Consider the following 22,139-nt stretch of genomic DNA (forward strand, 5'->3'; position numbering starts at 1 on the left):
AGCCTCTCCATCCTTCGCTCTCCTCATCTTTCCATCTCTTTCTGCCTCCCCTGGTTTCCCTCCCTGGAGACTGGTGGCTAGTATTACAGAGTTATAGCCTGCAGCTCTTCCTGTGAGGGTCACATTGGGTTGACTGAGAGGACTGGAGGCCGAATGGAAATGAAAGCGGCTCCCCCCGTAGGGCGCGGAGGCTTGTCATTCAACACAACAACAGGAAAGGCTGCAGCTCTCCTGATATAGCTGCTAGTGCACATGATCATTATGAAGATAGGTTTGACTGGGGGGGGTCTTACAGCGAGTGTCATCAGCATATCATGTTTGCTGACTTACTGTGTGCATATTCCCTGTGTTCTGTGTGGCTATCTGTCTTTTATTAAGTGCAGTTTATGAAGCCCTATAATGCATATTTGATTATTACGTAGCAATTTTGTCCACTTTAAAGGAATACTTCACCCTTAGAATTATCATTTGTATATCAATTACTGCGTGTTACCGGGAATTCTTGAAGAGTTCATCTCGCATGCCTCCACGATGAACGGAGAAGCCGATAACGGAGTAGATCCTTGATGAGCTGAAGTAAATGATGGCCAGTCTGTTGGGATTGATCAACTGAACCAAACTCTTCGGACTCTGCTCCAGCTCCGCTCTAAATAGCTTTGTTTAAGGGCGTGTCAAACCAGCCACTAGGCAGGTATTATGCAAATGTGTTACTTGGTGACATCACTGCGTTACAGAAGAAAAGGTTGTCTGTGTTTCAGACAGTTGAGGAGCAGTGTTTCTGTGGGGGAGAGGAACTCCCTTTGGTATGGACTTTGTAACTCTGCAGACCTTTTACATGCACAAAAAACGATATAACACAAAAGGAAAGGGCAGAAGAGGTCCTCTTTAACAGCAAAACTATAACAAAAGGTTGTGAGAAAGTGTTTGAAATCGATTTTGGCATAAATGCATGTGTTTGGGAAGTAGTGGGCGTACATCTGGATAAACGAGACTTGGATTATACTGCACGACTTGTGTGAGAGTTTGTAAACTGATTTTTTGAAACAGATTTTTGATAGTTGTTAAACCTGGCCTCCATTTACTTCAACCCATCAAGACTTTTCTCTGTTTTTGGATTCTCTGTTCAACGTGGAAGCATGCGAGAAAAACAAAAAGTTTTATTGAAGAATTCAAGGTAAGACGCGCTGAGTAACTGATATACAAATGAAGTATTCCTGTATCATGAAATGTAGTCTCATATTGAGTCTTAGAATCCTAATCAGCTTTATTGACCAGGTATGAGTAGACATACCAGGAATTTGACTCTGTTTTTTGTTGCTCTCATTGTACATACACAGAAATACAAATACAGCTCAAACTGTATTCTTATTTGACAGTTGGTTGACATTTCCATTTCTTTTTACTGCAGTTTATTTTTTAGTTTCTTCATGCATCAACACTGTGAAACCAGGCAATATACGGTAAGATAAAAGAGACATTATCTCACCTAAACTGATAATTATGTTTCAAAGATATGAACAAGAGTTCTGTGATGCTGTTTTAGATCAAGCGATGCTTTGAGCTAAATGCTAACGTCAGTATGCTTACATGACGAAGACGATGCTGAATGTTTAGCAGGTGTAAAATCTACCATGTTCACCACCTTAGTTTAGCGTTTTAGCATGCAAACTTTAGCGCAAAGACTGGTGGGAATGTCATTAGTTTTGGTTTATAACCAAATACCAGCAAACTGTTGCACATGTCATGTGGCACGAATAGAGGCAGATCTCATCCCAAAGGGGTTTGCTGAGATGGACTCCTCCAGGCAACAAGAAACGTGGACAATCAAAAGTGAGCAGGTACAAAACTGTGATGGGAAAGCTAACCAAGACGAAGTTAACCTGGGGCAGGACTCAGTCTGTTGCCAGAGATTTGGAACAATGGAGGGAACTTGTTGTTTTGTATCATGATCACCAGCTCCTATTCACAAATTGCATTTCACTCATGTGAAGACTGTATTGATTTATTATTCTATTCTATAATCAATCTAATAATAGTTTCAACACTTTATTTGTTTGCCTTGCATTTAAAACTACTGTATATGAAGGCAAATGAATCTTATGGAAATGAAGAGACTGAAAGTGAAAGGAGAGACGGGAGGGGAGACGAGAGAGACAGACTCTATGTAATCTTAGTGCCAACAGAGACGTGGAGAGGCTTCCACATCAATGTGTTGAGCCTGCTGCTGTTTGGCTCCACGGCCATAAACTGTGTTGCTGTAACGCTCCTTCTCCCTCTTTACCTTCTTTTTCTCTCCTCCTTGTCGGTGCCTTCACCTTTCTCTGTTTCACCTCTCCTTCATCACTCCACGCTGTCAGGGGACGGTCAATAAAAACATCCTGCTGGAATCACTAAACAGTCTGAAGATATGATGCACTGCTTTTGTAGTGCAAATTCCTCAGGAGCATGTGCATTGATGTGCTTTGTGTTTATTTCCTGATCTGATTAGAGCTGATACAGTAGACATGTCTTCATGACCAGCTAACATCTCCTGTTCTCAATGTGCCCTCTTTCTCTCACTCAAACACACTCCACATACTGTTTGTCTGTTGCCTCCAACATCCATCTTCACAAGAGGGTTCACTTCTTATGTGGTAAACCATAAGATTAAAGCTATTAAAGAATCTGGTGATCCAGACACAGCATATGGAGGAAAAAAAGAGAAATGGCAGCACATATTGGAGAAGTAACTACATCAAAATATTTACAGGTTATTGTCAAAATCACAAATAATACTGACAACTTCCCTGTTAATGTGTATTACAAGCGGCTAGCACGTTATGCCCTCTCGCTGGCCCTCAGGGGACAACTGATTCACTCAAAGCCACGTCAAATAAAAAGCCCAGAGGAATACAGAAGTACCAGAGCCCTTCATGTCATGTTAGTAAATCATTTGTCACATCATATTATGTACGTACGACAAACTGTGCCTGCGCACCGCAGCTGTGGTGATGAGCATCACTGCCCACTGATGACAGCGCTGAATGCATTACTAAGACGCTGGTGCTGAACGCGACTGGAGCGCTGCTGCGACAATTTAGCACAGAGGATGTAGAGAGGAGAGACTCCCATATTTCGCCCTCTTAAGCAGGGCTGTTAGTTTACCTTGAGGAGCAGTAACATAAAAACGCAATGGCATAATAACCAGAACACCACCCTCCTCTGGCCAGTTATCATAAGGATAAATCCTCCTTATCGTCACTTCCAACAGTCGGCACGGCTGAGAGGAGCTGCAACAAAATTAGAACATAATCTCCCCGAAGGGGGCGAGACGTCGAGAAGACTCGATCAATAACGCGGGGGATTCATGCCAGGAGTGGATATCTTCACATGAAAGAAAGGTGAACTTCTCCAGGCAATTCCATCACAGCGGAGGGTTTTGTTATTGTTGCTGCGGAGCTTCTAATAGAGCTGTTTGGGTGTGCGGCGGACATAATAGTGTGTCCCACAGGGGACGAGACGGACCGGTGTCGTGACCTTACAGCACAGGAAATCAGCAGAAATGTTATGATTGGATTTCTCATTTTGATTTCGGCTGGATCTACGGCTTCAAAATAAAATATAATCAGAAGGAATTGTTTTTACTCCAACGCACAGCCATAGTGCACACATCTGACCCAATCCTGTGTCATCTAAAGCCACATATATCTTAATACAACTGCAGGCCTACTTGCTCATGCATAAAATTGAATAGCTGACCTACAACCACCTGCTAATGTCTTGTGATTTATACGTAGGTGTGTGTGTATAAAGTTAGCATCTGTGCCGCGATGCAGGGCGTGCCCGCCGTGCTCGCCAGACATCAATACAGCGTCCGTAATGACATCTCTCCGGAGAGCTTTGGCCTCGAGACGCAATGAAGCGTGAAAGAAAGATGAAGCAAGACAAAGACGGAAAGTAGTGAGAGGACAAGGGAGAAGGAGCGAGGGTGCAACGGAGCAGAATATTCGGGGTGTAATTATTCGGTGATGGGTGATAAAATGACACGGGAAGAAACAGAAGTCTAGAAGGTGTTGCATACTAATGTCTGCTACAACCTGCAATCTGCATCTCTTAACAATAGCCAGCTGCAATTAGGGGCCGTTTCACACCTGTACACTGCCGATTAAACATGATGCGCATCAGCAGAACTTCAGAACTACAAAGTCACTGCTGCATCTCTGAAAGAGGAACGTTCACCTCCCGTTCACCCCTCACTGGGTGGAAGAGAGAGTGCTCATGCTCTGTTGTGACTGTCTAATGCAGCAGCGATGCAAAGTCTCTGCCTGAACTCCAGAAATCCACTGTGGTGCTGACAGAATTAGATACTGACTCATGGATTTGACTTGAGACTGAATAGTTGGAAGACTACACAGCACTAAAGAAGGGGGATAAATAACCGAAGGCTGGAGAATTATTCTACATTTGCAGGAAAACAATAAAGCCAAGCTAACAGGATTTTACAGAGTTTATCTTTGCTCAAGCAAATGTGCTTGATTCCTAAATATAACCCAGCAATGTGAGCAAAGACCGCACCCAAGTTGGCAGTACATGAAAAAAGAACTTCATCATTGTATTGCAAATGAACAAACCATGCAACATAGGCCAAGATATGTGTATATAAAGCGTCTGTGCAGCAGCAGAGGATATCCTAATTAGGACTATTTTTAAAGAAGTGGTGTCTTGGTATCGCTGCGAGCTGCGTTTGGCATGGCATGACTGCTTTATCCATCAAGGCTAAAGGAAAAACATGTACTCAAGTGTATGTGTACTGCCTAAATATGTCCTGTTCACCATGTCTTGTATGATGAAAGTGTTTTCAGAGAGGAAGCTGCAGTAGCTAACAGCACTGACTCTTGACATTTTGAAAGCAGCTTTCATTAATTCTTCCTGTTAACGTCAGTCCAAAAGCTTCTGTTTGCCTATTCGTCAAAAGGCAACGGCAGCTTTATTTCTGTATTTACAGCCCCACAGAGATACAATTAAATCTGTGTTTTTCTTGAACACAGATGTAGTGAGGCCATATGTATATGAGGGTCTCTGTCATGATGAGCAACCTTGAAATATCGTCTCTGGTCTCATCCACTAGCTAGCAGAAACAAAGCCGGGAAGGAAGGTGAGAGAGAAATAAAAGTTTTAGTGCTTTGCTCGGAAGGTGGGGATTAATTAATTGAAGGTAATTAAGGACGTGGCTGTCTCTCCGGGGACCAGTAGAGGCCTTCTACCCAATCAATCAGCAGCTATCAGCCCCGGTCCTAAACCGGCAGACTGGCGGTACAGTGTGGATAGACATCACTTCTTAAGCACTGATCATTCATCACTCCTCTGAGATGTGATAAAGTCAAAGAAAGTTTCAAAGCTCTGCTGATGAGATACTGTCAGGAAAACTAAATTGAGGCACAAGCTGTCGCGGGCATCTCACGAAGCAGTGAAGACGAAGACGTCGATGCTGCGCTGAAGAAAGCAGCCTGAAGCAATACTTCACTAAAAGCAGACACTTATTTCAGACATTACAAAGACAACAAGAAGCCTATTTCCTGACAAAATATATCGTCTGTTCATCAGAAATGCTTTGGAACTGAGTTATGTTCATCAGTATTATAAAACTTCTTTCATTATTGATTAATGGGCAGATAGTTTTTTCAATTAATAAGGTATTTGTTTGGTCTATAAAACAGCAGAAAATCGATCGTGAAAAATGTCTTCCCAGGACACAATTTGACATCTTTTAAAGAGGACCTATTATGTGTGTGTTTTTCCCTTTCCTTTAGTGTGTTCTATAGTTATTTATGCATGTTAAAGGTCTGCAGAGTTACAAAGCCAAAAGTCCAGGCCAAAGGGAGTTACTCTCCTCTACAGAAACACTGCTCCTCAACTGCCTGAAACGCCTTGATTGAAGTCCCGCCTTTTCTTACGTAACGTGGTGATGTCATCAAGTAACACATTTGCATAATACCTGCCTAGCGGCTAGTTTGACACGCCCTCAAACAAAGCTAGTTAGAGTGGAGCTTGAGCAGAGTCCGAAGAGTTTGGTTCGATTGACAACAAAGTGGGGCAATTGACCAATCAGAGCAGAATGAGCTTTTCGAAAGGGGGGAGGAGCTCAAACAGAGCGTTTCAGACAGAGGGTGAAAAGAGGTGCTGCAGCACAGCTGATATAAGAAAAATAAAGCATTCTTTGAGCTCATGTAAACGTCTTCCAGTAGTAACCTAAAATACAAGTATGCACCTGAAAATGAGCAGAATAATTCCTCTTTTAAATGTCTTGCTTTGTCCCGGCAACTACGGCTGGGCGACATGGAGAAAATCAAATATCACCATATTTCTTTTTACCAAATATCGATGTACTATATGAGAGGGTAGACTATTGATGCTTTCACAAAATATTTACACAATGAGATTTGAGATAAATAATCCTCCGTGATGTGGATACAATGACTACGTGGGTAAAGGAAAATAATAGAACAGCTAGAACAGTGTGGTAAGTTCAGAAAATGGCATCACTTTACTGTAATGCAGCCTTTAAAACCAGGAAAAGACAACACTGATGCCATCTTATAATATCCAGAATCTAAGACCATATCTAGCATTGTATCATGATATCGATATAATATTGATATATTGCCCAGCCCTAGGCAACAGACCAAAACCCAAAGATATTCAATTTACAATGATATAAAACAGAGAAACGCAGCAAATCTTTACATTTAAGTGGCTGGAACCTGGAACATTTTGTCATTTATGCTTGAAAAATCAACGACTAACCTGTCATCTAAATGCTTGCTTATGATTAATTCCTATTAATCGACTTATCAATTCTAAGCTTCTTTACATCCTCTTTTCATCAGCAGCCAATAAGATGGCTTTCCCTCTCTTGCGCGGATGTTACGCAGAGTCAAAATGCGTTAATGCAAAATGTTTGTTCCCCTGCTCTGAGAAGACAAACACGGTGCCATCAAAGTGAAGTGAAATACAGCCATTTTGGATGGATGGGAGATTATCGGAGTCCGACGGCCTGCTGTCATGGGAGACTTAGCTCCTACTGTGGTAGACTAATCTCCCCGTGCTTGCAGTGCTACAGACAGCGGTGGATATATTGTGCTTCTGTCCTGCATCGGTATGCCGTGAAGCACTGCGGGGGATACATGTAAGGGATTAGCTCGAGTTAAAAATGTAATACAAGGCTGGTGCAGCGAGAGGAAATCACCTCTGTCTGGTCTTTGTCTGCTCTGTATTACAGCTGTGGGGGGTCAATAGTTCAGAGGAAGAGCAGGCAGCGGAGGAATAGTTAACCTCATGTCTTGTCAGTACCTCATGGCAAGATAATGGTCTGATATTCTGGTATTGTTATCCATTATGTCTTCATGGAGAGTTCCAATGTGGGGAAAATGGAAATAAATCATGTTGTTGGTACTAACCTTGGCCTTGCCGGTGCTCTGTAGAATGTGGACCAGTGCGCACGCCATCTCCTCCTTGTTCTTGACGCTAATCCCGGGCTCAAGCACCGAGCACAGCAGCATGTAGTTGTTGGTGGTGTACTCTGCAAACTCCTTGTACATCTCCATGGGAAGGATGTTCATACTCTGATAGCGCGCCTTGATCCTAATCATAGGCCCGGATGTCTTGCCCTTCGGGGGGTTGGGCGTGCTGACTGGATACCACTTCTCCATGAACTGCCGTCCGGTAACCACCGCCACGGGGATATTGACGAGTCCAATGTAATTGTTTTTATCTTTCTTTTTCTTCTTGTCTGTGTCTTTGTAGAGGTGGGCTGTGATGCTCTTGACGGCGGGCAGGTTGTTGAACTCAAAGTGCTCTCCCCAAAACACGTTGTCGGTCTTGAGTTTACAGGTGGTGCGGGCGTAGAGCGAGTCATCGAGACAAAGCTCGCAGAAGTATTTCTTTTTGGCCGGCAGGTCCTTGGCCTCGATGATCCACAGCCTCAGCAGGTTCTCCACCCGGCGACTGTTGTCCTGGAGAAGATGAAAGAACGTAGTTTAGGAAGGCCTTTTACAACAACAACATCACCACTGGAAACTTTAGAAATAAAAAAATATATCAATCGCTGTTAATCACGATTGTCCATAGTTAATCGTGATTAATCACAAATCAATCACACATTTTTTTATCTGTTCAAAATGTACCTTAAAGGGAGATTTATTAAGTATTTAATACTCTTATCAACATGGGAGTGGGCAGATATGATGCTTTATGCAAATGTATAAACTGCAGCCCAACAGGCAACAACAGCTGTCAGTGTGTCAGTGTGCTGACTTGACTAGGACTTGCCCCAAACTGCATGTGATTATCATAAAGTGGGCATGTCTGTAAAGGGGAGACTCGTGGGTACCCATAGAACCCATTTACATTCACTGATCTGGAGGTCAGAGGTCCCTTTGAAAATGGCCATGACAGTTTTTCCTCACCAACATTTAGCGTAAGTTTGGAGCGTTATTTAGCCTCAGTCCCGACAAGCTAGTATGACCTGGTTGGTACCGATGGATTCCTTTGGTTTCTATTTTCATATGATACCAGTATGATACCTGGCTTTGAAACCGAGCCTGCTACAACCGAAAAAACAGTTGCGTTAAATAATTAGTGGTGTTAAAACAAATTTGCGTTACCTTTGACAGCGCTAGTGAAAACTAAACTAGTAAATCAACATAAATAAATCTGCAGAAACAAACTGATGAGATTCAAACGAGAATCGGCCTCAAACTCTGATTTTGAAGTTTCTCCATTTTTAAATGACAAAAACATATCAGAGAGTCCTTCAATCATTTCATGGTAGCAATTTAAAATCCTTTCTCTCCTGCGTTTGCAGTCTTTTAAATCTTACTCCTACATTATTTCACAGAGTGCTGCTAACCCATTCTTATGTCATCAATTGATTTTGCCAAGAGCGGGGCATATTTTTGGCCCATTATTCAGATTGCCTTGAAAACTACCTCTGAAGATGAAGAGAGGGAAAGAGGAGCTAATAATTACATTATTAGAGAGAAATACCAGAGCCTCTCGTAATCAGAAAGACAGCATAGGATGTTTGAAATACTGGGAGCTATGATGAAGGAAGCTCAACGGTATCTGGATGCTTTTCATACGTTACCACGTATGACAACAAACATTCTTCTGTGTAATGAAATGTCATCCCAATATCAGATGTTTCTGAACTCTGAAAAACATGTAATGTTATCTTTAATGGTGTCTGTGGTTCATTCTAGTGTATCTGCATCAAGTGGGAGCAAAAAGTGGAGGCAGTGGAAGATGGATGGTCTAATCTGTCAAACAACAGGAGATGTACTGTATGGGTCAAGAGGATATTCAAGGGCCTGACTGTACTACTGACTCCTGTACTGCATGTAGAACTAGATCTTTACATTTCTTCTGCAGCGCGATGCCTTATTGTTCCTCTGCTCAGTATCATTCAGTCTCAGTGTCCCACGTGATCAGTGTTAAATAACGCTTTGTCAGTAGTGTTATCAATTTTCCAAATTTGCCTTGGTTGACAGCAAAATGACTCCCTACTGTAAATCAAGGTGCTCTATACCGCCAATTAGAAATTAAACTTTGTGTTGTGTCAAACAGAAATGTATTTACAATCAAACAGCAGCCTGCGAAGATGATGCCTCTGTAAATGGCCTATTATCATAATTACCCATAATTATCCTCTTATACACCAGCTGAATTCAACCTAATTTCATTTACATCTGTGGCAGATAGGTATTGAAAATCACTGAATATTATTTCACTTCCGCTGTTATTCCATATTTTTAATATATGAGCACCTCCTTCCTCTTCCTCCCAGAAAGAGGCTTTAGGGCGAGGTCATGGTAACACATACTGACCTGTAAACCACAAAGTCTCACAGGCTGAGTCTTGCTTGTGTTCTACATAATACCTGTGAGTTTTGATCCTCTGTTGACCAACATGTACTCTGTCATTGGAGATCATTACAGATTAACATTTAAACTTCTTTAAATAGGTTTTCAGTAAAAAAAAAAGAATGACTTGTAAGATTTCTTTTATTTATCTTGATGCCTTTGCTTGTCCTCCGTATGCTGGATAAATGGTCTTGGTATAAACAAGTGTTTGTTCACAGTGACGACGTTTACATGCACTAATATTCCAGTGTCATTCAGAATATGACAATATTCCCAATTGGATAAGGGTCATGTAAACAGCATGTTCCGTTAGATCCGTTAGATATCCGTTGGATATTCTGAATTAGGCCTTTTTCCGAATGGAGCATTTTCCGATTAAGACATGTGGGATATGCTGATATTGTTCAGGTTTTTGTTTGACAGTCCCCTCATTTGAATAATATGGCAGAAATACATAAAGAAATGGAAAAAGAAACATGTAAAGAAAAGAATACAGAAATAAATATGTTTGAGGAAATAAATAAAGGGTGAAATGCTAAGGGGAAATCATGCATGCATAAATAAATAAATAAATAAATGCTTAAACACATAAATGAATATATACATTTAAATATAAAGATAAAATAAATACAAATATTTGCAAAAATAAAAATAAATAAATAAATGCAGAAATAAATAAATACATTTCAAAATTAATAAAAATAAATACATTAATAAATAAAAGTGGAAATTAAACAGAAGAGAATATATTGTATAAAAATCAGAAATGCTTCATCCCTGGACACTTTCGAAAAACACCTCAAGCACCACCTGTCCAACTAACTCTTTCTACCCATCACTCTTCTATTACTTAGCCACAGTTTTCTCCTCAATTTTTTTATTAATATGATTCTGAGTGACCTCCTTGTAAAGCGTCCTTGGGTTTTTCTAAAGGTGCTACATAAGTCCAATTTATTATTATTATTATTATAAATAAGGGAGTTAATATAAAGGTAAATAAATAAACAAATTCAAACAGAAATATCAATTTATGTCACATTTTATCAATTAATTAATTACATCATTTATTTTTAATATTATTTGTGTCTACTTTTAATGGCATATTTATTTATTTATCAAGTCATTTATTTATTTATTCATTTATTTTTGATTTTGGCAGGTTTGGTCCTTCATGTATTTGGACGTGTATACAGCACATTCAGAATATGCGTCTCAACTGAGGTTATTATAGCAGTTTGCGACACACGGCCTCTTGCCAGTTTACTAGCCAACAGTTTGCAGAGACGCATGTCCAAAAGAACAGCAGGTCAGAAGGTCAGAAGGTCAGAAGGAGAAACACACCTACTTTTAAACATGATGAAAGACTTGGATATCTACAGGTTTTTGGATATGCAGAAATATCACAACGCCGACCTTTTCAAGAAGGTGGTTGAAGGAATGAAAGAGAGAGGCTGAGTTCGCCACCGGTTATGTTAATCAGAGTATGCACGGCTGCATGTAAACGGGAATATTAGTGGAATATTAATTTTCATTAGCCATGTAAACAGCTTAGTAGGAAAGAATATTGTCTTTTTCTGAATAAGGGCAAAACACTGAATACTTTGTGCATGTAAACATAAGTCATTGATGTGTTACCTTAATCATGGGTATAGTCTGTGAGTAGTCGTACTCGCAGTTAAAGTGTAAAATCTGTTTAATCTATTTAATTCAACTCCAGATACTTCCTCATCTAGTTCCAAAGAATCTTGGTATCTGACTCCAGTTTCTAAGTTTGCCAAAAAACACATTGCACTGCGTCTAATCTCTCAAAATCACTCGGATAATTAAAAAACACAAAGCAAAGACAGAAATAACACCGCCTTGCCAAAAAGAACCGAGGAGAAGGAGGACTCCAACGTTATAAGGGAACTTTTTTCCAAAGTTGTAATTAGTGAGTGATTATTGACTAAATAATGACAGATGAGGAAGCGCTGAAGACGCTATGAGATGAGGACTATTTTCTTGGCGTGACGTGTTTGCCGCTCTCCCTCTGCCACAGCTGTGTTTATCAAGATTACAGATGGTGTCGATGCTCAGGAGGAAAGCACTTTGGTGCTCCTCGCTGTGACCTCTGTGTCCTCTGCTCTTTGAGGTGTACGGTGCATAAAGGGCACAGCTGGATGTGAACATATCAGATTGTTTGTTGTGCGAGTTACAACACTGGTGTCAACACCACGTAGCTCAGCGTCTTTATAATAATCAGTGTTGCAAAGTGCGGTTTGGAATTGGGACACAAAGTTATTAGTGTTGATTGCTGCAAACAGCCTCGTCCCTCCTACTGCGTGTTTACCTTGTTGGGTTGCACTGCTCTCCTCAGATTCTCCATCCATTTGTCTCTCTCGGCTGATGAACGGCAGGAAAAACATTTGCTTCCTGTGGAGGTGGTGACCTGCCGCCGCCACACAGAGAGAGAGAGAGAAGGAAAATAATGATCAAACGCCATGCATAACAACGCCAAGAGAATAAGTGGAACAGAATGGTTTGCTAAACTTAGTTCTAAAATACCACTTTGTCTCTGACGGAAAAGAAGCTTATCAACAATACAACACACAGATACGAGGAGACTGAGGATGACTTGGCAGAGTTGAGGAGTGACTGAATGGTGTGAATGGACGCAGGAGAGACTGGATAATTAAAAAATGCAAAGTGGGAGGGAAAGAGGACAGAAAAGAGTGAGAAAAAAGAAACCGAATGATGTAATGAGCAGGATAATAAAGATTAGTGGAGACTTCTGGTCTCTACGGTAGACAGTGTAGGAGTGAAAGTATTCAGTAATTTCCCTCACCCTGAGGCTCCCTATCTACAGCTGCATGTATGCATATATGTTTGTGCACACATGAATCTTACAGTAATTAGAGGCAATTTGTTGGAAACTACTCCGGTCCGCCAGTGATCGTGACGATACACCAGTTTTCACGCAGCCAGGGACTGAAACAAATTATCGCTGTGCTTCCATTTATTTTCTACAAGCAGAGAAACGTAACCACTGTCACTTGCTTCTGTGTTTTTTAATATCTGCGTCTGAACTTTTGGTTATAATTGGCCATCCGCAGCTAATCAGGAACTGGAGTTGCAATAGAGATGTGAAGAGAGGAACCGCTGGATCCACATGTATTGTTCCCAGATGTTTGTTAATGATCGTAATGGGCATTTTTTCATTATTTTCAGATTTTTTATACTGCATGACTAATCAAGCAAATAATAATTATCAAAAAATAATGAAAATAATTGGTAGTTCCAGACTGTTGCCATGGAGAAAAAAGCCAGCCAAAGACGCAAATCACAATTGTAGCGAACTCAAAGTGGTTTGTTGTTGTAACTGGAAACAGAAAAACAGCGTCGTAGCTTTGGTTGACCCAGAATGGGAAAGCAAGCTGATTAAAACTGCTGAGTGTTTTATCAGGCTTCTACAGCACATTCTTTAGCTTCTGCTGGGCATTTCAGGCCAACACGTTCTCATCCCAACTCGTCACATACTGTACTGACGCTTTGTTAGGACCCCTGGGTAGCCCAGCGCGTCACACTGTGAGACTTCACCACGGTCGTAGTCAACTCATGGTTAAAGTTGTGAATGCCACCAAAATGACTTGTTTAGGTGTCAACAACCAGACCACTTACAGCTCTTCCTAACTGGACACGCTGCGAAAGAGCAAACAATCAAACATCAGATTGTTTCAGTTTGTCCTCTCGTTCTCGGCTCGATTCATGCAAAGATTTGCGTACCTCCAACCAATTTGTATGGGTCAAAATCAATGCTAATAGTAACTGATAGTTGATCAATGTCAGTAGCATATCTGGACAATTTTTTCACGCTCCATTCGCCGGACTTCACTCACTCACTGTGTGTTAGGAGGAGGTGTTCGTTAGGTTCAGGAAATAACATCATGGTTTGGCTTAAAATGATTACATTTGTAAAGTGAAAGTGAAACTTCACGTTGTGAACACAAAGACGTTGTCGGTTTCACACGGGACACCAACAGCAGTCTGCTGGTTGCAAGTCTTGTGTCTGTTGCCTATTTACACATCCAGCAGACACAACATTAGCATTCATTAGAGGTTGTGTTTCTGGCCACCCGATTAATAAGTCCAAAGTCCAAAGTCCAATATACCCCACCCCCCCCTTTTTAGCAGCTAAATGCTCCATTTTGTCCACTAGCTTTGTCTGCTGTTTAGTGTTGCGCTTGTAGCGTACCGTGGGTTTATCAGAGCTCCTAAAACAGCTTCCTGCTGCAGCTGGAAACCAGGTGGATGAGAGAGAACCAAAACAAAGAGCATAAAGACACTAGATTGCTCTGTGGCGCTGAGGGGAACTGCAGCGTTGCAGCAGTGATAATTCTCTATGGGTTCATCACTATGAGCACATTACACATAGTCTTTTGACCCACCGTAAGCAGCTTTAAGAATGCTTTTTAAATGTTTCATACAAAAGCGCATCCTTGGTGCAGCTTGAACATTTTGACTTTTGCTCAAAGAACGAGAATTTGCTGATGTAGTTGCTTATTTTTGTATTCTGATGATTTGGAAGTGCTCCAAATGTCACTCACCAAATATTGTTGATGCAGAAAATTAACAAGACTTTTAGTTACAGAGCCTTGGATGCCTGAAATAACTTGTTGGCTCCCTGAAAATAACCAGATCTATGGCTGTGCATAGATGATTTAATGAAGCTGGACCAGTAGTGGGAATGTTCTGTAGCATTTGCATGTGCACTGTGTTATGCGTATGTGTGTGTGCCTCCTCACCTCAAAGCAGTAGTCCTGCCCGAGGATGCTGCTGTGAACAGGCTTGATGACAACCTCGTCCTCCATACTTAGGTCCAGGGCTTCCACAGCGCTACTGGGGCTGAGCAATGACTCATGGGAGCGAGACTCCTTCAGCCTTGGCATCAGATGAGATCTAAGAGTGACAGAGGAAGAGAGAGAGAACTGAGTCACCCTGCAGAGTCTGAGTAGAGGAAGTGAGAGAGAGGGAGCATATGTACAGCGCGTAACAGCGAGCGTTCATGGTGAGTGTGAAGGAAGACGAGTGAGAAGATGACGAAGAGAAGATGCTCCACTTGCCTCAAAGTCGGCGAGTCCTCCGCATGACAAGCTCACACGCTAAACCCAACACATGTTCATGCACCCACTTCTAAGCTGGCTTGCTAACGGATGCTTTGCGACTTCTCATTTACAACTTGAAATGTCAATGCGTGAAAGATTTGAGTCAAGCTGCGCTACAGACCGATGCAGTGGAACCACTAGAAATAGGAAGCAATTCATATCATTGATTATCATTAATGGTCAGGCTTTGGCGGTATCCGTGATGTGATAATGCTTCACGGTGCCGCTTGCTATCTGTTTTGTGGAGCTTAATTTAACAAACACACGCCAAACGAACTCCCAACCCTGTCGACTCTTCTCCGTCGCACTGTGACAGGAGATCAGAGTGCACTTAAGAAAGTGTTCAATATTCTGACTGACACAACCCTGAAGCCCTATCCTTGGCCATTTTCTAGCCAGAGAAGATTAGGAGACAGAGTAAAGAGCTTTCCACTGTTTGCTGTGTTTGATGTCGCCCTACTTTCTGTGTTTTTAGAAGAGTTAGTAAATGAATGTCACCAGGAGAGAGCAAATGTGTGTCTTCATGCAGCACATATTTGCCTTTGACCGTATATGATCCACATTATTGAGATGACATTTAGCTCCTCTAACATTCAATAATAACCAGTTATGTTGAAGTATGATATTCTCTAACATGTCATGAACACTTTTTATGACGCCCATGTCTATAATGCATTATAAACATACTTATAATTAGGGCTGTTGATCGATTCAAATAATTAATAAATCACATGATTGTCCATAGTTAATCGCAATTAATCGCACATTTTTTATCTGTTCAAAATGTTCCTTAAAGGGAGATTTGTCAAGTATTTAATACTCTTATCAACATGGGAGTGGACAAATATGCTGCTTCATGCAAATGTATGTATATATTTATTATTGGAAATCAATTAACAACACAAAACAATGACAGATATTGTCCAGAAACCCTCACAGGTACTGCATTTAGCATAAAACAATATGCTCCAATCATAACATGTCAAACTGCAACCCAACAGGCAACAACAGCTGTCAGTGTGTCAGTGTGCTGACTTGACTATGACTTACCCCAAACTGCATGTGATTATCATAAAGTGGACAATAAAGGGGAGACTCGTGGGTACCCATAGAACCCATTTACATTCACTGATCTGGAGGTCAGAGGTCAAGGGACCCCTTTGAAAATGACCATGACAGTTTAGCCTCCTTCCCGACACGCTAGTATGAAATGGTTGGTACCGATGGGTTCCTCTGGTTTTCTAGTTTCCTATGAAGTATCTTCACTTTAGCTTTAAAACTGAGCTTAAAAATTGGTGATGTTCCTGGAAACAATTTGCTTTAACACAATATTATGGTTTTAACTTTGACAGCCCTATTCATTTTACAACTTTTTGTCTGTTGCATAGATTTAATGATTTTTTTTTTCTCACTTTACTTAAAGGCAGGGTTGACGATGTTCTCATGTATACTTAGATGGCGCTCCTGAGGCGATGCTACTTTCAAATGATGCTACTTTCAAACATCGTCCAACTTATCTTTAAAGCAAACAATGACCACTTAGAGTAATTATGCATTATAAAAAGATTATAATCTATTACAACTATAGGAATTATGAGTCACTATAATGCTTCAAATATGTTATGATTATTGTTATAAAGCATTATACATGAGAGCTACCAAAGTAATTGTTGTCTTTAGTCACATATCCAGCCCTTGGTGCTCTTGTTATTTCTATTAAGCATCAACCTCAGCCATGGTCCAGTCAGCCTCTCACTGATAAGAGGATGAAGAGCTAAATATGCTAGCGAGGGCCGTGAGCAGCGACAGGCGAGCTACGCAAACATTAACCCCTGACACCGGCAGGACGAGGAAGACCGAGGGTCAATTGCTCGTGTAATGAGCGAGAACATTCTGTTAACAGTGCCCTCTATGGACGGCTTACACACTAATCCCATGTATGTGAGTACGCCTGTGTGTGTGTGTGCCTGTGTGTGTGTGTGTGTGTGTGTGTGTGTACTGTACATCTCTACAAAAAAGAACATTCCAGGGAAAATGCAGCAGTCGTAATGACAGATTAGCAACCGCATGCAGCCCTTTGTAGTCAGACAGCTTTGGTGTCCAAATCCACTATCCAATGTGAAGTGGATAATCATCTGGACTCTCTCTCCTTTTTATCTCTCTCTCTCTCACACACACACACACACACACATATAGAGACACATTTCATCACCTGAAATAAAATAAAATACATGTGCAAACGGCCCCACGATAGCTTTGCATATGAGAATCTAGTTTTAGGAGCTGCTAGCCTTTTCCAAAGCACAGCTGCAGTGGAAGTGTGTTTTGCACCTAGCTCTGCTTTGTGATTGGCTGCCTGGGTACCGGGCAGAACAGAGAGCGAGTCAAGTAAGCGGAGAGGAGGGGAAACAGGGGTTTTCTAGTGGGATGTGCCGCTAAGAGACAGGAAGGGATGGAAACTTGTGTCCACAGTGATGACTCACAAAGTGACTAAAAAAACCCTGCTAATGCTACAAACTGTCACACATTTTAACCAACTGGTAGCATGCACGTTTCTAATATTTAGACGAATGCAAGGATTCTTCCTGTGGAAATGTAGCTCGCCAAAATCAAGATCCTCTGGAGAAATATTCTGCGTGCTGTGAAGAGAAATTGCCGCAGAGAGCATCTTCAAAAAAGGAATATATTTGATTCAGCTATTATGGTTTTCTTTTTCTCTCAGCATATCATATTAGCACATTAGTGTCAGTGGAAATGGTGGGAGACTGTGAAAGTATGAATTGATGAATAATAATGCTGCCTGTCATCTGTATGGCGCTGTATTAAATTGTACTGTAACGTGTAATTTACAGCCTATTGTGGGCCACTTTGTAATAATGACAATGAGAGACTGTCTGGCGTGTGAAATCTGCTCAGAACTTGTATATCACACAGTTTTTTTGACACACTGTTCACGTCAGCCTCTGCAAATAACAGCTAGTATTAAACGCAGGGCCCGCTGTCCTCGTCTCCTCGTTTCTCTACTCTTTGGTTCCCTTCCCCCAACATCGTCTATTCTCGGCAAACGTCCTTCTTTTGTCCTTGATAATCCTCCATTACTCTGCCTCCATTTCTCTTTCTCTCATTCAGTGTTTACCTGAGGTGGCTGGGGGAGTGGGGGTATAGTTTATGTTCGGAGGACTCTCTGGTATACATCTTCCCATCTCCTTTCATTGTTCTGTTTATCTCTCTCGCTGTGTTTATCTGCCTTCCCCTCTCTTGGCCACCAATCAATGTATCCCTCTTGGTCTTCTGGGTGTCATTCGGGGCTACCTAAATATTTCAGATGCTATGCAGTGTCTCCTACACACAGACATAATTATATAAAGCCCTGTAGTAAAATACATAATTGAAAAAGTCAAGCCATAAAGAACTGCCTTTGTAAAGACATGGTTGGAATTACAGGAGATGTTGCACAGAGCTCTGTTCATACTATAATATACTAGGATCTATAACACCTTATGATTGGATACATAACTGGATAGAATGCTAGTATGAGAGTGTATACACCCAAAGAGACACACAGGTTTGTACTGCTATATGAAGTATGTGATGCACAGCGATGCACAGCTTTTAAGGGCATTTTTTTAATTTGTGCATGTGACTTGACTGGATTACATAATGAATGGAGCACCAGTGGCTCTTCATCATGAGATCATACGGTCTCATTGCTGGTTCCCATCTAAATGGTATATGTGTTGTGTTAATGAATGAATTGGTCTCTTTTGATCCACGTGTACCCTGTGGTGTTTTAAGCAGGTGCTATAGTGTGTGACATGAATCAAAGTCCCCCGTCTAGACTCAAACCGAGGACGTTGCAAGAAACAGCGCGCGGCAGCACAGCATGGAAGCTTTGTCTACAACAGAGGAAGCAGATCAGGTACCACAACATCAGTATATAAACTATCTGTTTCTGTCTGCCTTTTCTGGCTTGATATGTCAACACGTCTATAAACCTTTCTGTAGAAATATGTATATTTTCCCTCAGGTTTTTAAGTCTGAAATGAGAAGGGATGTTCTCAATAACACTCGCCATGTACTGCAACATGTGGGCAACTCTGGGTCTGAGAAGTGAAGCCAATGCGGAAGGGGGCGATTCCTCTGGTTGTAATGAAGTCTCTGAGAAAATGAGCCTACTTCTCTCTTGATTTATTCCCTCAGTAAACATTGTAAAAATTAGTTTATGGTCTCAATCTCTAGTTTCTAGTCTTCTTCAATACAGCATGATGTTCATTTAGTAAATGATGGTCCCATTTAGAGTCAGATAGACCATAAAGCAGGGGATGCATTAGGGCAGGGCTACCTGGTGATTGACAGGTCGCTATAACGGCGTTGTCCGGTCTGGGAATTGTCCGTGTTTTCATCTTACAACTTTAACCCTTTCACAGTGTGTTTTCACTTCATGAAAGTTAATTATAATCTTTTTGGTCGCCTAAAAATGTCTTATTCAGCGTTCAGTTGTACTTAGCTCCACCCTGTCGTGTCACTTCTGGTTGCAAAAAAGTTAAGATGCAGACAGCCAAAAGCTAAGATGGCGACGGCCAAAATGCTAAACTTGAGGCTTCAAAACGGCAGTCCACAAACCAGTGGGTGATGTCCCAGTGACTACGTCCACTTCTTATATAAAGTCTATGACAATAGAGGAAGCAGAAGCAGGTACCACAACATCAGTATTAAATCTGTTTTCCACCTCACCTCAACACTTTTCTGTGGAAATATTGAAATCTTCTGGCATATTTACCCTCAGGTATTTATGCACAAGTTGGTCGGTAACTTTCAGTCTGAAATGAGAAGGGATGTTGTTTTCTGTCACATCCGTCTGTAACATTTAGATCTGTATCATTTGAACACCAGAGGCCTGTACTACAAGCGAGTTCAACATACCCAGGGTATCTTCTCGTTATCTGGCTTCACTTAACCTAACAAACGAGATCTCGCTAAACTGTACTACGAAGCTGGTTATCAACTCGGTAAATCAACTCAGGGTTTTCCAATCTCGTTATGAGCGCGTTCACATGAACGAGGAGGTGTTTGCAGCATCTGACCAATCACAGACATGAACAAGTCTACTGACAGACAGGCAGAGAGACACATTTAACAAAGAGTAAACTATATCAGACAAATACGAAGAAGTTAAACACTTGATCCAGACTAAAAGTAACACAGTTGAAGCTGCAAAATGCAGGAAGGACAGCTGGTGAAAGAAAAAACTCCCGATGTGTGAATGCGTAAATTAACAGACTTATTAATTTAACGGAACACTCAAAAGTCAGATATAATCGTCTAAATATAAATAGCTTTAAAGAGTGTAATAGATGAATGGAATACACCTACTTTAAACCTGCGTTAACAAATTAGCGTCTATGACTTTTTAAACCTCCTTTCACCTGCTTTCCCCCTCTGTGGCTGTGTGAAACGACCTCAAGAGGAAGTAAAAATAAATAAATATAAAAATATAATTCAAAGCGGTAAACACCCACAACATAAATCCAACTGTCCTTTTTGCATTTGTCAGTTTAAACTGTGTTGTTTTTATCATGGATTATGACTTAAATTTCTTCATATGTGTGTAATATTACCATAAGATCACCACACCGAGCTCTGATTGGTCAGTAGGAGGTGCTTTCATCCGAGTTGATCTCTTATCTGGAACATAACCTGCTCCGGAGCAGGTTAGCCGTTCAGCATCAGTTACCATGGTGATCTACCTCGATAAGAAGTGAACCAGCTTCGTAGTACCGAAAACCCAGAGTTAACCCTGAAGTTACCTCCATAACGCCAAATCCTGCTTCGTAGTACAGGCCTCAGGTTGGCTGGCGATGTAGATGTACAATCACTATTCAGGAATATGTACCACTGCATGTCTGCATCAGGCCAAATCCTATCAGCACAGTCTGAGATCTAGATGCACTGTGCCCCTGCTAAGGTTCAATAGAAACTCAGTTAGGAGTAAGTACAGGGGAGTAGCGAGCAGAGTAATGGATTCAGAGTGTGTCTGGGCTGCACCCAGCGCGCTTTGTCTCTGCATCCTGTAAAAGGAGTTCATCTGATAGCCTGTCTGGGATCTGATATAGACTGAAACCTCGGGCCCATATAGGCATCAGAGCACTTAGACTTCTAACACACTGACTTGCTGGCTAGCTGACTATACCATACATCAGACTGTGTTTGTACCGATAGCTGAAGATAGGCTGAGTTAATGTACTGCAACTCCAAATAACAGCGCTCTGAAAGTCCTGCTGGGTTCCTACAACAGTAGGCATTATTTCACTACAATGACATGCAACAACAACAGCATGTTAGAGTGCATGTGAAGCGGTGTTAATCTTCACATATAATACCCTCTTTCTGTTGTCGTTGTTTCCACTCACGTTACCGTAATAACCAACATGCAAAATGACCCTAATGGCCAAAGCTTAAGCTTCTGACATAACCTAAAACAACAAAGACTTTTCTCAGGAGAGGCCTCCAGTTAAGCAGCCTGATGTTAAGTCTTCTTACAAACACTATTTTCTGTGGTTACCGCCTGCACAGTGTGTTTACACAGCATTCTGCTTTGCTGTTAGACCAGCATTTACAACAATCAATACACTTTCCACTCGCAGACCGGCTCAGCAATTACTTGTTAATAATGCTCTCTAGCAAACAAACACATGAGAGCTGTGTGCAAGTAGGCGTGCATATCAACAAGTAGAGCCAGGCAAAGACACACCGGGAGACTAATTATTGCACTAATAATTTTTGACGACATCCAGCGCTCGTTGCTATGGAGTAGGGGTGTAGATAGATATCGATAGTATTGCGATATTATGTTTTGTGATACTGTATCAATTCTCAAACACACTATTGAGACACGCAGACATGCAGAGATTTGTGACAGACAGTGGCTCAGATTGCATAAAGTGCGACGATGTTACAGTGAGATCCCATTGTTCTGATTTTATTAAAAAAAGTTTTTTTACTCAGATGTATGCATACAGTAGTGTGTTTTAAGGCTGCAACTAATGCTAATTCTCATTTTCAATTAATCTGTTGAATATTATCTTGTTTAATCAATTAG

At 41.2% G+C, this 22,139-nt stretch overlaps 1 protein-coding gene across 14 annotated transcripts in view; it reads right to left on the reverse strand.

Annotated features, from left to right (window-relative positions):
* The window catches only part of LOC119478810 (disabled homolog 2-interacting protein-like), a 212,994-nt gene that overhangs the window by 41,301 nt on the left and 149,554 nt on the right, over positions 1–22,139 (reverse strand). For all 14 annotated transcript variants that reach the window (XM_037753792.1, XM_037753791.1, XM_037753793.1 and 11 more), the window contains 3 exons: positions 14,681–14,834; positions 12,229–12,327; positions 7,437–7,991 (listed from right to left, as the gene is read on the reverse strand). In XM_037753792.1, the coding sequence (XP_037609720.1) occupies positions 7,437–7,991; positions 12,229–12,327; positions 14,681–14,834 (808 nt within the window). The remainder of the gene's footprint in view (positions 1–7,436; positions 7,992–12,228; positions 12,328–14,680; positions 14,835–22,139) is intronic.

The sequence above is a fragment of the Sebastes umbrosus genome, chromosome 19 (assembly GCF_015220745.1).
Source record: "Sebastes umbrosus isolate fSebUmb1 chromosome 19, fSebUmb1.pri, whole genome shotgun sequence".
Lineage (NCBI taxonomy): Eukaryota > Metazoa > Chordata > Actinopteri > Perciformes > Sebastidae > Sebastes > Sebastes umbrosus.